The following is an 18,002-nucleotide window of genomic DNA, read 5'->3' as shown; positions in this document are numbered from 1 at the left end:
CCCTAAAGGCAGCCAGTGTTACCAGTTCTTGTGTATCCTTCCAAAGATGTTCTGTGCACGTAAAAGTGTGTGTGTTCTTGTATGTAAGAGAATGCAGAACACTGTTCTGCACTTAGTGGTGGTAGTTTTTAACTGAGTATTGTATCTTGGGGATTATTCCATATTAGCACCTCATTCTTTTTAATGACTGTATAGTACATTATACTCTTGTGAATGACCATAGTTTACACATCGCTATTAACAGATACTTAAGTAATTTTTGGTTGTTTATCATTACAAACATGCTTTGGTAAATATAGTTTTCTGTGTGACTGTATCTGCAAACAGGTTCATAAAAGTAGAATTGTGAAGTGAAAAGATAAATGCAGTTTTAATTCTGATAGAGACTGCCAAATTGACAGCTATAGAGACTGCACTCTGAGGTGAAGATTCCCCTCACCAAGTGATGTATTAACAGACATTTGGATGTTAATTAAAGATTAATAAATCAAAGCTCCCATGATCCGCCACCCCATACTTTTTTGTTTTGTCTCCAATTTAAAATTTTCCCCGGTGAAAACTTTTTACATAATAATGTCTTTCTGTTTTTACCAAATATTACATGACTATTTCCTTGCCTTTTCTGAGGTTTTAATAAGTTTTAATGTCTGCATAATAGTCAAGTATTAATAAATTACAGTTCAAAAAGCTGCTTTCCAAAAGTTAAGCTGTTTGGTTCTTTTTTGGTTTTTACTGTTAGAAACTATTTTAAACTTAGGCCAGGCGTGGTGGCTAACACCTGTAATCCCAACACTTTGGGAGGCCGAGGTGGGTGGATCACCTGAGGTCAGGAGTTTGAGACTAGCCTGGCCAACGTGGAGAAACCCCCGTCTCTACTAAAAGTGCAAAAATTAGCCGGGTGTGGTGACAGAGACACGTAAACCTAGCTTCACAGGAGGCTCAGGCAGGAGAATCGCTTGAACCCAGGAGGTGGAGGTTGCAATGAGTCGAGATCACACCATTGCACTCCATCCTGGGTGACGAGCGAAACTCTATCTCAAAAAAAAAAAACTATGTTAAACTTATGTTGAATTACTTCCTTAGCATAAATTCCTAAGAGAGAAGGGTACTGCTGTCTTTTGATTACCTTACTTACATGACACTGTTTACCTATGTGCTTCCTACCTCAAGATGTTTATAGGTAAATAGGATCGTGCCCAACTAAATTTGGGAAATATTGCGTCTGTTGCGGCTACCCAAAGATTCACAGTGGAGGTTAAAATCCAGAAGTAAAGAAACTTCCTTAACTTTAAGTAACAGCATTTTCAAACATATTGCCAAAAAAAAAAAAAAAAAACAAAAACTTATTTTTCCATGTAACACTTAACAAAAGCCATTGAAAGGCTCTTTGAGAAGTGATAAATGACAAAGTGATATATTGGGTTTTCAAATAGATTTCGTAAAATTTGAATTACTGAATCTGTTCTGATACCTCCTAATTTAATCATATTTCCTAATGTCCTAGAGAATTCCAAATGCTTATTTCCTTCTAACTAATGGTAATGGTAGTTCTACTTTAGCACATGGAAATGCAGGAAACTGCCATTCAACAGGTATTTGTAGAAAACTTAGTATGGCCTTATTAAAGGCAAGATTTCACAGTGCTTCTGTGACTAAAATTGGGGGTTAACTGAAAGTGAGACTCAGCTTCATTTTATACACATAGATGTGGATTGTCAAAATAAGCAACCATTAAACAAGGTTACAGAAATAGGATGATAATCTTAGTTTATTCAGGCTGCTGTAACAAAATACCATAAGCTAGGTAGCTTATAAACAACAGAAGTTTATTTCGTATAGTTCTAGATTCCAGGAAGTCCAAGATCAAGGCACCAGCAGATTGAATGTCTGGTGAGTTCCCATTCCCTGGTTCGTAGGTGGCACCTTTTAGCTATGTCTTCGCATGGTAGAAGGGGCAACTGAGCTCCCTCGGGCCTCTTTTATAAGGCCACTAATCCCATTCATGTAGGTTCCTTCAAACCTGATCACCTCCCAATACTGTCATCTTGGGGGATAGGATGTCACATATGAATTTTGAGGGGACATGACCATTCAGACCATAGCAGGCGAGGATGGATCTAAAGCAAAAAAATTTTTCCAGACTTCATCTGTAGATCTTGACATCAGATGTTGAGAATTCACTCTTGTAGTGTAGAATTTAGGAGTTTTTGTTTGGTTTGAAATGAATTCCAGCATTAAAACAAAATCTCTTACATGATTAATTTGCTACAGACTTTTACCTTTCCATAGAATTTTTTTTACAGTAAATTATAAAAATGCACCTGTCAGTTCAAAAGAGCATACATTACTTTTTACAGATACCTTGACTATTCAAATTATTTCATTCACCAGTATTATGACATTTGTAACAGTCTAGTGGCTGAAAACTGAAATAATCATGTCTTTATTATTTACTTTTAATTCATTTTTACTTTTTAAAAGTAGTGTGTTTTCAGTGTAAAACATTTTAGCCGCATGCAGTGGCTCACGCCTGTAATCCCAGCACGTTGGGAGGCCAAGGTGGGTGGATCACAAGGTCAGGAGTTCGAGAGCAGCCTGGCCAATATGGTGAAGCCCCATCTCTACTAAAAATACAAAAACTAACTGGGCGTGGTGGCACGCACCTGTAGTCCCAGCTCCTTGGGAGGCTGAGCCTGGAGAATCGCTTGAACCCAGGAGGTAGAGGTTGCAGTAAGCCGAGATTGTGCCACTGCACTCCAGCCTGGGCAATAGAGGGAGACTCCATCTCAAGAAAAAAATAAATAAATAAACACATTTTAGCCTTGATGGGTATAAAGTAATAGTAGAGACTCTTTATCAATATGTAAATGGATTACATTATATGTTGTTTAGTCATATACTTCTGCCCCCTTGAACGGTGTTAATGAACATCTGCCCATGTCAGTACATTTAGATGAACTTAATACTTTACAACATTTAGCTTGTTTCTGTATTTATCATGTTATAAATTATACTCTAATAAACATCTTTTCATATATATCTTTTTTTTTTTTTTTTCTTTTTTTTTTGAGACAGAGTCGTGCTCTGTCACCCAGGCTGGAGTGCAGTGGTGCGATCTTGGCTCACTGCAACCTCCATCTCCCGGGTTCAAGTGATTTTCCTATCTCAGCCTCCCAAGTAGCTAGGATTACAGGCATCCACCCCCAAGCCCGGCTAATTTTTTGTATTTTTAGTAGAGACGAGGTTTCACCATGTTGGCCAGGCTGGTTTCGAACTCCTGACCTCAAGTGATCCACCTGCCTTAGCCTCCCAAAGTGCTAGGATTACAGGCATGAGCCACGACGCCCGGCCTTTTCGTATATATATCTTTACATGATTGTCTGTTTTCTCAAGTGCCTAGAAGTGAAATTGCTGGATCATAGGGTCTGCAAATTAAATTAGATCTGCAGTTATGTTCTCTCAGAAATGTGTATATATAAGTTGAGTATCCCTTTTTAGAAATGCTTGGGACCAAAAGTGTTTTGGATTTTGGAGTTTTTCAGATTTGGGGATATTCTGTATATATATAGTATCTTCAGGATGGGACCCAAGTCTAAACACGATACTGATTTATGTTTCATGTCCACCTTATACGCATAGCCTGAAGGTAATTCTATACAATATTTTAAGTTAAACATGAAGCAAAGTTTATCTTAAGTACTTATGTGAAATTTTCGACTCATGGCATCCTGTTGGACTCAGAAAGTTTCCAGTTTTGGAGTATTTCATATCTTCAGATTAGGGATGCTCAACTTGTATTATTCTGTCTTCTGGCATCGACTATGACTAATTAGAAGCTCATCAATCTAGTTATTCCTTTGTAGATTATGGCTCTTTTCTCTGATAGTTTTAAAGATAAAATCTTTGTCTTTGGTACTCTGCAGTTTCACTACAATATATCTAGGTGCAAATTTCTTTTTATTTTTCTCTTCAGAACTTTGTGTGCGTGTGTGCGTGTGTGTGTGAGCGTGTGAGCGTGCGCGCGTTTTCAGTATATTATAAAGAAACATACTGTCAGTGTCTCAACCATTATCTCTTTGAATTTCGCCTTTCCCTTATTCTTTCACCTCTTTCTTTCTACAAGTCCTCTATTAGATGCAGTATGTATTTTCATTCTGTTTCTCATTTTCTCTTCCATATATTCCATTGCTTTATAAGCTCTGCTGCTTTCTGGTTGCTATTCTGTTACTCATCTTCCAGTTCACTTTTCTCTGTGGTCTCAAGTACCTTCTGCTGTTTAACCTATTCATTGATTATTACATTTTATGATGATATATTTGCTAGAAGCCTTAATTGATTCTTTTTCAGATCTTGCCTTTTCACTTTATATCTTATTCTTATGATTTCCTTTTATCTCCACAGTCATTTTAAATATTTTTATTTTATAGCTTCTTTCAGGTTCTGTTCTTTTACATTCTTAGATATTAATCATCTAATTAGTGTTCCTGATCTTTACTCATGGTGGATTATTTCTTTGTGCTTTTGAATTTTATTTAACATGAGCTCATTTTCAATATAATGTTATTTGTTTTTCATGTTTTACCTCTAGAAATCCTTTGCTTCCTGGGTTACAGAAATAAGTCCATAGCAGTTTTGCTTTTGTTTCTGCCAGAAATCCTATGGTATTACCAGCCTCAGACCAATTTTTTTGTTAATTTCTATTTTAAGTTTCTTTTTTACACCTGTAGTGTAAATTTGGACTCCACACCTGTGTATGGTGCAGGCTCATGTCTTTAATTTTGTGAGAGAGATGTTTCCTTCCCACTCGTGGCTCTGGTGAATTTCAGTTCTTGTGGCTTCTATGTGGCAATGGATAGAGGTTTAGCTGCTTTTTCCTAGTAAGAAAGGACCTTCCAGAATCTAGGCTTTATTTATGCAACTATTTCATTTAAATAAAATGTCTTCCTGGTGTGGTCCTATAGTGTGTCTTCTTTCCATATAGCATTAAAACCCCAGCTCCACTATGTCTAGTTCTAATAACTGTATCTCTCTCCTTCAAAACACTTCTCCCCCACATGTCACCACAGTATTTTAACTTAAACACTTACTATAGTGGCTTTTAATTCTGTCTTTGTTTCTGGCACCAGGGAATTCTTTTCTTGCAAGCTCTGCTGTTATAAAACAAAAGCAATCATTTTTTCATTGTTTTTGGTTTTTCATAACAGAAGAGGTTCTGAACTAGCTCAGTACACTATCATTCTGGAACTGAAACCAAGTTTTTTTCTCCCAAAAGTAAGACTTAAATTTTCCTAAATGTGCTTTTAGTATCTATTGAGATAATAGTATAAGTAGTCTCCATTAACTATTAATATAATGGAAGTACATTAATAAGTTTACTTTAAACTGAGATACCTGTAATAAATCCAGCTCTATAGTTTGTATAACACTGTTTCCTAATCTTTTATTCAAAATTTTTGTGCCAGTTTTTTTAAAGTAAATGCTCTTGATATATAGGTATTTTGTTTACTTTATTTGCATGTTAAATTTCTACATCAGAAGATGATAGCCTTTTTTTTCTGAATTTTTTTTTTTTTATGTTAGCCTGTGTTAGTTTGGTCTTGCATTGCTATAAAGAAATACCCAAGACTGGGTAATTTAGAAAGAATAAGGGTTTAATTGGCTCCTGGTTCTGCAGGCTATACAGGAAGCATGTTGCTAAGCATCTGCTCGCCTTTTGGTGAGACTTCAGGAAGCTTACAATCATGGCCGAAGGCACAGGGGAAGCCATTGTGTCACATGGCAAGAGCGGAAGCAGGGGAGGAGCAAGTTTTAAACAGCCAGATCTCATGACAACTCAAATCATGAGAACAGTGCCAAGGCGGGTGGCACTAAACCATTCATAAGAAATCCACCCTCATGGTCCATTCACTTCCCGGTCAAGGTCCCATCTCCAACATTGGGGATCATAATTCAACATGAGATTTAGAGAAGATGGCATCCAAACTATATTATTCTGCCCCTGCCTCTCCAAATCTATGTTCTTCTCACATTTCAAAATATAATCATTCCTTCCTAATAGTCCTCCAAAAGTTTCAGCTCATTTCAGCCTAGCTCAAAAATCCAAAGTATCATCTGAGATAAACCAAGTCACTTTTACCTATGAGCCTGTAAAATTAAAACAAGTTATTCACTTTCAAGATACAATGGGGGTACAGGCATGGGGTAAACATTCCCATTCCAAAAGGGAGAAATTGGCCAAAAAAAAGAGGGTACAGGCTTCATACAGGTTTAAAACCCAGTAGGGCAGTCATTAAATCTTAAAGCTCCAAAATAATCTCCTTTGACTCCATGTCCCACCTCCAGGCCTTTGAGCAGCCCTGCCTGTGTCTGCAGGGTTCAGCCACCACAGGTGTTCTCATGGGTTGGAGTTGAGTGTCTGCAGCTTTTTCTAGCACAAGGTGTAAGCTGCTGGTGGACCTAACATTCTAGGGTCTGGAGGACAGGGGTCCCTTTCCCCAGCCCCACTGGGCAGTTCCCCCGTGGAGACTGTGGGGCCTCCAACTCCACATTTTCCCTTCATACAGCCCTAGTAGAGGTTTTTTTGTAAGGGCTCTGCCCCTGCAGCAGGCTTCTGCCTGGCCCCCCAAACTTTCTCATACATCCTCTGAAATCTAGGTAAAGGCTGCCAAGCCTCCTTCACTCTTGCACTGTGCACACCTGTAGGCTTAACACCATAGATGCTGCCAGGGTTTATGGTGGCTTACATTTTCCAAAGCAGCAGCATCACAAGTTGTTCTTGGGGCCCTTTGAGCCACAGCTGGAGCTGGAGCGGCCTGGATTCAGGGAGCAGTGTCCTGAGCTGTGCAGGGCTGGGCCTGGCCGCCTGAACCATTATTTCCTCCTGGTCTCTGAGCCTGTGATGGGAGGGGCTGCTGTGAAGATCTCTGAAATGCCTTCGAGGCCTTTTTCCCATTGTCTTGGCTGTTAGCACTTGGCTCCTTTTTAGTCAGGCCAATCTATACTCCACAGCCTGCTTGAATTCCTCTCCGGAAAAAGCCTTTTCTTTCTCTGCCACATGGCCAGACTGCATGTTTTCCAAACTTTTATAGGTCTACTTCCCCTTTAAATATAACTTCCAACATTAAGTCATTTCTTTGCTCCAACGTCTGAGTATAGGTTGTTAGAAACATCCAAGCCACATCGAAATTTCTTCTGTCAGATGCCCTAAATCATCACTCTTAAGTTGAAACCTCCACAGATCCCTAGGGCATGAACACAATACAGCCAAGCTCTTTGCTAAGACATAACAAGGATGACTTTGCTCTGGTTCCTCATAAGTTCCTCATTTCCATCTTAGTTTTTATCACCCTGGCCTTCCCTGTCCATATCACTATCAAGATTTTGATTATAACCATTTAACCAGTCTCTTAAGAATTGTCAGATTTTCCCTCATCTTCCTGTCTTCTTCTGAGTCCTGCAAACTCTTATAACCTCTGCCTGTTACCCAGTTCCCAAGTTGCTTCCACATTTTTCAAGTATCTTTATAGTAGTGCGCTATTCCCAGTACCAGTTTTCTGTGTTAGACCATTCTTGCATTGCTGTAAAGACATACCCGAGATTAGGTAATTCAGAAAGAAAAGAGATTTAATCGGCTCATGGTTCTGCAGGCTGTACAAGAAGCATGGTGCTGGGCATCTGCTCCACTTCTGGTGGGACCTCAGGAAGCTTACAGCTATGGCAGAAGGCAAAGGGGGAACCTGGATATCACATAGAGCTGGTGCAAGAGACAGGAGGTGCCACATGCTTTTGAACAGCCATATCTCACAAGAACTTACTATCGCGAGGACAGCGCTAAGGGGATGGTGCTAAACCACTTATGAGAAATCCACCTTCATGATTCATTCACCATCAGGCCCCACCTCCAACATCGGGGAATCACAGTTCAGCATGAGATTTAGAGGGGATAATACCCAAACTATATTATAACCTTTTAAAGTAAATTGAAAAGTGAAATTTGTCTGGACTTTGGAACAATTTAAACTACACAAAAATTACCTTTTTTTGGAAAGTTTTAGAAAACTATCCCATCTGGTTTGGTGTACTGAGAAAGGGGAGACTAGTCAAGAGCAGTTAGCTTCAATCTTTGACAGACTTTGCCATGTTTTTATAGTCATTGTTTTGGTGTTTTGTTTTGTTTTTAATATCAAGGCAGCTTGTTTTCCAGAAAATAATATATCTAATCTAAATCTATAACTTAAGTACAATAGCCATGTTTCTCCCTTGTCCCCTCCCTCCCATTTCTCCCCATTTTCGCTAGTGTTAGGATTGCAAGAGCTTTGTTATTTTATCAGACTTGGTTGAATACCAGCTTTGGTCACATATGATTAATATTCTACAGTTTTTTTAATTAAAATTATACTTTTCTTCCCTAAGTACCACTACAGGAAGGGACCTTGGAGATTTAGTCCATCCCTCATTATTGACTAAGTATCTAGGCTAACAGTATTTATAGGGGGAAAAATGTATTTTAATATTGATTAAACAAAAATTGTAAAATAAGCAACTGGGCCGAGGAGTATAGCAGTGGAGAGGTATGGTATATAAAATAAAGCTAAATCTTTATTTTCTCATAAATGGCACTAAACCATTTATGAGAAATTCGCCCCCATGATTCATTCACCACCAAGCCCCCCCTCCAACAATAGGTAGGAATCAAAGGTGTAGAGACATGAGGCAGGAAAGTTTCCCTGATGAGCTTTGTAGCACTTGCTGGCTTTTTAAACTGTTGACGTGTTTTCTTTCTTAAACATTTTTTAAAGTTTCATTACAGGATAATGCCACATTAAAATATTTTCTGAACAGAAAATTCATTAAGATATTTGAAAATCCATCTTTAAACATGCTCTTCAGTTTTTTGAGGATAGAATGTTGACCACTGTGAAAAAACTAATAATTATTATATAATGTTTTATCTATAATATAACTAATGATATACTTAAATTATATGGTAGGATTATCTCATTCACACTCAGGTTTTAATTAACGCCGGTATCAAAGATGCCTCTCACATTTTTCTCTGCAGGTCAGATCTGTCCTTTGAGCGCTAGACCCGTATATCACAACTCCCTGTATGATATCTGTATTTGGATGTTTTAAAGGTACCCTAGATTCCACAGATTCAGAAACAAGCCTGTAATCTTCTCTTTGTTTGTACTCTTTGATTTTTCCCCTTGTTTCCTAATTCAGAGATGAGACCACTGTCCAGTCGAGCAAATCAGAAATCAACCTTGACACCTCCTTCACTGTTACCCCAATTTCTAATCCATCACCAAATTTCTATATGTTTTTACTTCCTAAATATCCTTTAAGGTTTTCCACTTCTCTCTACCTAGTCTCCATTGCTATCCACAGTACAAGCTATTACCATTTCCTGGCTGGACTACAGCAGTAGTTTTCTAACTGGTCTTCTCATATATTCTTTCACCCTTTTTCCATACAATAGCCATTTTTTATACACACATGATTTCTTCATCATGTCACCTTTCCTACCTCTGAGCTTTAAATCCTTCAGTGGCTTCCCATTGTTCTTAAGATAAAATCCCCAATTTTAAAGGCACTTCATGATGTGGGACCTACCTATTTTTCTTGATCTTTGCTCTCTACAGTTTTTTCTAATGTACCATGTTCCCATGCTCTGCTTTGGAATGATGTGAAAGAGATAAAAACAGTGGCTGTGATAGCCACAAGAGAGATGGCAGGCAGCAGACCCAGTGCAGAAGAAGGTAGACAGAAGATAAAATAATGGGCAAGTTAAAATAGTTATCTAAATTATAAGCTTGTATTTGTGTGCCTTTAACCTAGCAATTTCTGTGATCTGCAGGGCAAGGACGTTGACTCTAATACTTGTACTATCTCCAGCGTGATATCTCCTGCATACTAGGCACTCATTAAATGTATGGTTGGTAGATAAATAGATGATAGTCCCAGTTTTAAATACTCTTATCTAGTTGTCTCATAAATGCCCAGAATTTTCATGAGACCTATATATCCAGTCGCATTCTTTGTTTTTGTTTTTTAATCTGGAGACATGGTCTCGTGTTAAACAGGTAGCTTTTGTATACTCTTATGGTCCTAGAAACATCCACCATGGTAAACTGCACTGAATATGAAGCATAACTTGTAGTCTGAGTGAGCCATTAACCAGTGCCTAGTACTCTTCACTGTTGTAGTTACTGAGAAATCAAAAATTGTTTAAGAAAGGAAAGAATATGGCACATTTTATAAACCTTTCCAATATGTTTACTTATGTTTTGTAGTACTGTATGTACTCTGCTATTTAGAATCCTTAAGGAATTAACCCTCCTAGATCATTTTAGCTGGTGGAAGTTTAGATGCCAAAACTTTATACTTATTGCTGCAAACATTTTATAAAGTATGATTTCTTTATTCTTTTTCTCAGGAGAGGGGTTATTTTGCATCTTAACATAGGAAATGTGTGTCTGTTTATTATGAGAAATAATTTTACAGAGTAAGTTCATAAGGTATTTCTTGGTTTTTATTTTGAAATTTAGTAAATACCAGTTGTTTCAGTAATGTGTTTGGGCTGTCCTTACAAATGACTTATTGCTCCACAAAGGCTACATTTTCAAATAGTTATATTGCTTTCACTCTTGAAGTTTACTTTTGCTGGATATAGTATGTGGGTTGATAGACAGTTTGGTTTTTTCCTCTTTCAGCACTTATATTACGTCATTTCACTATCTTCTGATACCTCCATTGTTTCTGATGAGAAGTCATCATTCACTTGAATTATTGTCATTCTGTTTCTTTAGCTGTTTTCAAGATTTTCTTTTTGGTTTTTAGCAGTTTGACTGTCTTGTGCCTGTGTGTAGTCTTTGTTTTTTTCTATTTGGGATTTGCTGATATTTTAAATCTGTAAATGTATATATTTTACTAACAAAATTTTTAGCCCTAATTTCTTCACATTTTTTTTCTACTTCATTCTTTTTTCCCTTTCCTTCTGAATCTCCAATTACAGGTATATTAAAGCTTGTGATACCTTACCACGGATCCCTAAGGTTCTATTTCTCTCCTCTCCACTACCCATAGTCACTTTTCTATTCATCCTTCAGATTGGATAATTTCTATTACTTTGTCTTCGAGTTCATTGACTCTGCCATTTCCCATCCATGGTTAAGTCTACCCAGTGAAGTTTTTCAGATATTTTATTTTTTAGTTCTTAATTTTTTATTTGCTTTATATATGTATAATTTCCATTTCTTTGCTGAGAGTTCCAAGCATATTTGCACTTATATCCTTTAGCATAGTTAAAATAGCTGCTTTAAAATACTTATGTGCTAATTCTAGCAGCTGGCTCATCTTGGGCTTGGTCTCCATTGGTTGCCTTTTCTCTTGAGTATGGGTCATTTTTTTTCTGTTTATGTGTAACAATTTTGGGTTTTATTTAGGACATTATGAATGCCATGTAGAGACTCTGGATTCTGTATTCCTCCAGTGAGTACTGGTGTTTGGTTTGTTACCTGTTTCAAGCCAGATAACTTGACTACACTTAAAGTATAAGCTCTGAAATCTCAGTTCAGTTATTTTAACCTTATCCTTGCTGCTTGAATGGAATTTGTCATACGTATGTATAGTTTGGAGATCAAAGATATATACAGAGTTTATGCACAGAATTTAGGGCTTCCTCTCTGTGGTTCTCTCCTTCCTGTGATCTACTCACTAAGCTTTCAGCTGTTGCGATTGTGCCATCGTCTGTCCTTTTTGGTTCATCAAGCAAGTAAGACTGCAGGTCTGAGTTTTAGCTACCCAAACTAATTGGGACCTGCTCTCTGAGTAAAAGCCATTAAAAATAGAAAGTTACCCTTGCTGTTTCCTTCTTCCAAGTGCTGACCCCTTCTTCTTCCCTCCCCCAATTTGTTTCTGCCTTCAGGTAGTTTTTTATGCATTTCTGCTGTTTATAGTTGTTGTTCATGAGAGATTTGGTCTGGTAGGTGTTATTCAGCCATTACAGGAAGTAGAACCCATAAAATAAAATTGTACAATTGAAGAATGTTATCAATTGTGTAAGTCATAGTCTTTATTAGAAAAGCAGGCAAGTATGGTGAGAGATTTCAGTATATGTTTTAATAATGAAATATGTTGAAATTTGTTTTCAGGGTTCATCCTCCTTTAAATAATAAAAATGTGTCTCAGACTATTTGCCTCTCCCTCAAATTGTGTATAAAAATTTTTTTTTTCAAATCTAGATCATTTGAAATATGTTTTGGAAGCCTTGTAGAAAGAAACTATAAAGAAACCTTATAATAAAATATTCATTTTATTCAATAAATGTGTTGCATCTTCTGTGAACCAGGAATGATCTAGATCCTGGCGATAGATCAATGAACTTCAGAGTCCTTGATCCCATTGGGCTAATGTTTTGCGGATGGAGAGATAATAAAATATATCACAGGTATTGATACAGGCTATGAAGAAAAAGCAGTATGAGGGTGCAATGGTGGGAGATAGGAAGAGTTATGGCATTATTTTAGATAGAGGGGTTGGTCAAGGAAACTGTCTCTGAAGAAGTGACATTTGATCAACATTCTTAATGACATAAGAGAAGGGAGCCATGCAAGTGGGTCTAAGGGAAAACTGTTCCAGTAGTAAAGGAGTGGCAAATCCAATAGCCCTAAGGAAAGAACAAGAGTGGCTTCTTTGAGAAATCACCAGACTGCCATTTTAATTGAGGGAACAAGGAGAGGGTAGAAGATGAAGTTAGAGGGGTGGTAGATAGCCAGGTAGATAGCCTTGTTATTTTGAGCAGGGAAAATGATGACTCTGATTTACTTTTCACAAAGATCACTCTGCTCAGTAAAGAAAATACTAGGGGCAGGGGAAGAGGTAGTATGTTGGCAAAAAGAATGAAGGTGCAAGGAGACTTATTGAGGCCTTTGCAGTAGTAGTCTAGATGAATTATCATAGTGGCTTGGACAAGAGCAGTAACAACTGGGAAAAATTGGTTAGATTCAGAACACTTTTTGTATATAAGCAAGGAAGTCTTGATGGTAGATTAGATGTGGGATGAGAGAAAGACCAACTGGATGAATGATGGTACCATTTACTGACGTGGAAAAGACTGGGAAAGGATTTATTTGGATGGGGGAGGAATTAAGAGTTTGATTTTGGACATAACCAAGCTTGAACTAAGTTGATGCACAAAAGATGTCAGTTAGCCAGTTAGATATGTTAGTCTCAAGGAAGAAATTGGAGTTGGAGATAATAATATGCCAAGCACCAATATATAGATATTGTTTAAAGCTATATATTTGAATGAAATTGTCTTGAAGAGGAATGTAGATATAGTTGAAAGGAAGCCATAGATCTGAACTCTACCAGCCATCAACATTCAGATGTCCAGAAAAGGGAAAGGATCCAGCAAAGTAAACTTAGAAGAATCTGCCAGTAAGTAGAAGGAAAGCCAGAAGAGTATAAACCTCAGAAGCCACATGAAGAAATTGTTTAAAGAATGAGGTGTAGGCCGGGCGCGGTGGCTCAACCCTGTAATCCCAGCACTTTGGGAGGCCGAGGCGGGTGGATCACGAGGTCAGGAGATCGAGACCATCCTGGCTAACATGGTGAAACCCCGTCTCTACTAAAAATACAAAAAACTAGTCGGGCGTGGTGGCGGGCGCCTGTAGTCCCAGCTACTCGGAGGCTGAGGCAGGAGAATGGCGTAAACCCGGGAGGTGGAGCTTGCAGTGAGCCGAGATCGTGCCACTGCACTCCAGCCTGGGTGACACAGCGAGACTCCGTCTCAAAAAAAAAAAAAAAAAAAAAAAGAATGAGGTGTAGTAGTGGTTGAATGGGTCCTGAGCTACAGAGAGATCTAGTAAGTTGAGGACTGAGAACTCATCATTGGGTTTCATAAACTGAAAAGTGTATGGTGGCTTTGATAAGTGTAGTTTCAGTGGAGAAAAACTATGAAAGCCTGACTGGGGTAGGTTTAAAAGAGATTAGGAGGGAGGGAGGAAGTGAAGACACTTAACATATAAACAATCCTTTCCAGGAGTTTTAGCCCAAAATTGGGGGAAGGGGGAGAAATGAGCTGATAGGAGTCAAGGAAGGCTTCCTTAAAATGAGCAGTTCTATAGCATGATTATCACCACTTAAATTATTTTAAAATGTCACTTACTAATTTCTAGTACTTTCTCTCCTGCAACCCATTTATAGGAAAACTACTTTTGAATGCGAAAATTGTGTGTGTATGTTTACATAGAAATACGTTTGGAAAATCTATAATGCAAATAATTTGATGTGGCAGTGATTTTATACATGAGATGAAACTAAGCTAAAGCCACACAGACAGAATAATTAAGTACAATTTAATCAAGTGATGACAAAAAACTAAAAGGCTTATTACTGTGCATGATATCTAAGTGAGCATTTATTTTATTGAGCACTGAGGAGTTCTATAACTAAATCTACTCAAAACTATTTTAAGTATCTATTATGCTGAAGACTGTTTATGAAGTGCTAGATACACAATAATAAAAGAGACCGAATTCCTACATTAATGTAATATATAGACCTGTATTTTTAGGCTTATGTTAATGAGGTTAAAAGAGAAATACCACAAATAAGAAATTAGTTTTAAAGAGATTGTCTTCTTATGAAATTTGTCCTAATGAAAGGTGTCTTCAAATAGCATGATTTTAAATGTCTTAATATTTTAAGTTAATATACTTACCTTCTATTTATATCCCCAAAAGATTTTTCAACATTAAACATGGTTTACATTAGAAACAACAGGAATAAAAATAAGGTAGGTAGTTTTCAACTTCGACCACACGTTAGAATCACCTTGGGATCTTATAAAACTCCATATACCCAGGCTGCTTACTGCTCAGCCAATTAAGTCAAACCCCTTGAGAAATATTAGTATTTTTAAAATACTGATTTAATAGAAGCAGAGGGAATAAAATGCTATTAAGCTCCTGAGAATGAATTGATTGTGCATTTAAGGATTAAGTATATTTGAAAGATAAAGCAAAATATTGAATGCATTGGGTTTTGAATCATTAAGTTTTAGACAAAACAGAGTCATTTGTCGTAACATATTTTTTCAGTATCCAAACTTTAAGAATTTAGATTACTCACCTCGAGGTAATCATTAAGAAAAAAATCAGTGATGCTATTCCTTCTCCCTTTTTAAAAGACTCTGGGAAGACAACCTTGACAGTAATTTCTTATTTGAATGTTTTTTGGCTTAGCCATTTATAGAGCATATAAATATATAGGAGTTAGACAATATAAAAGTTTACCATCCGAGTTAATACTAAAAAGATAGTGTAACTATATGGAAAGCACTTTAGGTCTAAATATTTTTTAGTTTATAATGTTAAGTGCTAAAGCACATATTCTTTTGTACTGAAATTTTAAATCCACAATATTCCTTCTATAATCAGTTCTCATTAAAATTTTTCTTTCTTTCTTTCACAGAAAATGCTTGGACAGAAGAGATGAGTACTATTTCCACTAAGGCCTAGAATTGCCTACTGTACAAATAGTCTTGATCAGGCAATATACGAATGGCCCAAGGAAGCCACCAAATTGATTTTCAGGTTTTACATGACCTGCGACAAAAATTCCCTGAAGTACCTGAAGTTGTTGTATCCAGGTGCATGTTACAGGTCAGTGTTCAATGATTTCTGAATTTGTTAATACAAACCTGTTTTTTTTTAAACATTGGAAGAAAAGGTCTTTTAGGTTATCTTCTTGTTGGTATTAGTGTACTATGATGAAAAGAGATAAGCTTTGGTGTCTGATAGTCATGTGGCCTTTAGCAAGATAGAGCTTTCTGTACCATCTGTAGTATAGATAATACTTAACATGTAGAGTAGATGTGAGAGTTAAATGAGATCTGAATGTAAAGCATTGATAATCTCTGTACTTACTAGATATGAGCTGTCTTAACTTTTCTCCCACCTGTTCTGCCAGAAGAGCTAATTTCAGATCTTAGTATGAAAGTGAGAAAAATGATTAAGGAGCCAGGAAACTTGGGTTATAATCCTAAATGGGCACCCCAAGCATATTTGATAAAGAATATGCCCTCTGTGCTTTAGGTTTTTTAAATCCGTAAAATAAAAGAGTTTGACCAGACAATGCCTAAGGTCCCAATTCCAAAGTGGGGAAAAAGTCTGTTTTTATATTTTTAATTTGTAAGTTTTCCAATTAATATCACTAACCCTCTAATTTGTACCTTGTTCTTAGTATACCCAATTTTAGAAATTCACAATTCCAAATATTGAATGATAGTTGTGCCTTTCTGTTTTATTAAACTGAAAATCTTTGTATCAGAAATGTATTTGGGGCCATGTGCTGTGACTCACTCCTATAATCCCAGCACTTTGGGAGGTTGAGGTGGGTGGATTGCTTAAGGCCGGGAGTTCAAGAGCAGCCTGGCCAACATGGCAAAACCCTGTCTCTACTAAAAATACCAAAATTAACTGGGCGTGGTGGCCCACACCTGTGGTCCCACTACTCAGGAGACTGAAGCACAAGAATTGCTTGAACCCAGGAGGCAGAGGTTGCAGTGAGCTGGTATCGTGCCACTGCACTCCAGCCTGGGAAACAGAAAGAGACCCTATCTCAAAAAAAAAAAAAAAAAAAAAGTATCTGGGGCTCAGTCAAGCATATTTACTCTTGAAGTGATTTTTAAAGTTTGAAATTATATGAAATTTTTATTGAATCTATACTTTATATTAAATGACTACATTTTGTTCACACCCTTATCACCGTTATCACCTTTTAATTGGTCTACCTGCTTTACCTAACCCAGTTTTGGTCTCTCCAATCTATCCTCTTCTGCCAGAGTGCAGAGCTGTTCACACACTTAAAACCTGTTGATTGTTCCCTGTGCCCTTCTGAATGATGCTTATATAGCTTGACTAGGGCATACAAGGTCTGTGATCTGGAATCCTGGCTGTTTCTACACCCTAATCTTTGTCCAGTCCTTCCTCTTCATACCGTATGCTCTAGTCATCCTGAGCTGCATGGAATTCTTCCACCAGCAATGCCTTTTCTTATGGTATAATGGTTAAGAGCATATCTTTTGGCGATAAACCAGACTGAGTTCAAGTTTTGACAGTTACTAGCAGTAACATAATTAACTTCTCTGACCCTCATTTTCTGACTTTCATTTCCTCAACTGCACAGTGGAAATAAAACTTAACAGAGAGTTAAATTTGACAATGTAGGTAAAACAACCAATAGGGTAACTGATTCATAATGAGTATTCAATAAATGTTAGCAGCCAGTACTAAAAGGAATAACAACAGCAGAAAGCCCATAATATATATTTGGTAAATGAATCAATAGTTTACACTTGTTAATATAGAATGTGAAAAAAAATGAGAGAATAAAAACATGTAATAAGGATGGAGTCAGAAGTTAAAAGAAAGTGTGGGAAAGGAGCAGAGATAGTGGGGAAAAATAGTCTCCCCCCTAGAACCCAAGTAACTTCTCCCTAACTTTTCAAATAAAAGAGAATTTTGTGGTAAAAGCTATGCTATTCAGTAGGTTATTTAAAAACTAACAGGAAGATAACTATAAGTTCTTTGATAAATTTCTGTAGACTTCGTTTTGAAAGAACTGTCCAGAACATTTCCCTACATATAGTACAGGTATAGAGATTTTGAAATACCCTAACTGGGAGTAAAACATAGAGCCTTTTGTAGAATTACTTTAAAATATTTAAAAAAAAAAAAAAAAAAAAAAAAAGAGCTCTAATGCACTCTTACAATATAATCTCCAGTACGTGTTAAGAAAAACAAGATGCGGAGCAGAGTATATAGATAGAACGAGGCAAATAAATATCTACACACCCATGTATTTGTCCCTGTTTGCATAAAGAAATACTGGAAGAATTAAAAATGAAATTAATAAAAGATAGTTATCCATAGTAGGCCAGAGGGAACAGGCCAGATGGGACAGAGTTAGGACTCAGATTTCTCAACAGTTAT

The 18,002-nt window shown here is 37.1% G+C and overlaps 1 protein-coding gene across 5 annotated transcripts in view; it reads left to right on the top strand.

Moving 5' to 3' along the window:
• TAB2 (TGF-beta activated kinase 1 (MAP3K7) binding protein 2) overlaps positions 1–18,002 on the top strand; it is a 91,096-nt gene that overhangs the window by 34,896 nt on the left and 38,198 nt on the right. For 4 of the 5 annotated variants that reach the window (XM_031667356.1, XM_031667355.1, XM_009205913.4 and 1 more), the window contains one exon: positions 15,481–15,671. In XM_031667356.1, coding sequence (XP_031523216.1) covers positions 15,570–15,671 — 102 coding nt within the window. In that variant the 5' untranslated portion in view covers positions 15,481–15,569. Of the gene's footprint in view, positions 1–14,782; positions 14,804–15,480; positions 15,672–18,002 lie in introns of those variants that run through there. The other variant, XM_031667357.1, reaches the window with a different exon arrangement.

Source organism: Papio anubis, chromosome 6 (genome assembly GCF_008728515.1).
Source record: "Papio anubis isolate 15944 chromosome 6, Panubis1.0, whole genome shotgun sequence".
Lineage (NCBI taxonomy): Eukaryota > Metazoa > Chordata > Mammalia > Primates > Cercopithecidae > Papio > Papio anubis.
The sequence above is the reverse complement of the archived record's forward strand: the minus strand, read 5'-3'. Positions and strand labels throughout refer to the sequence as shown.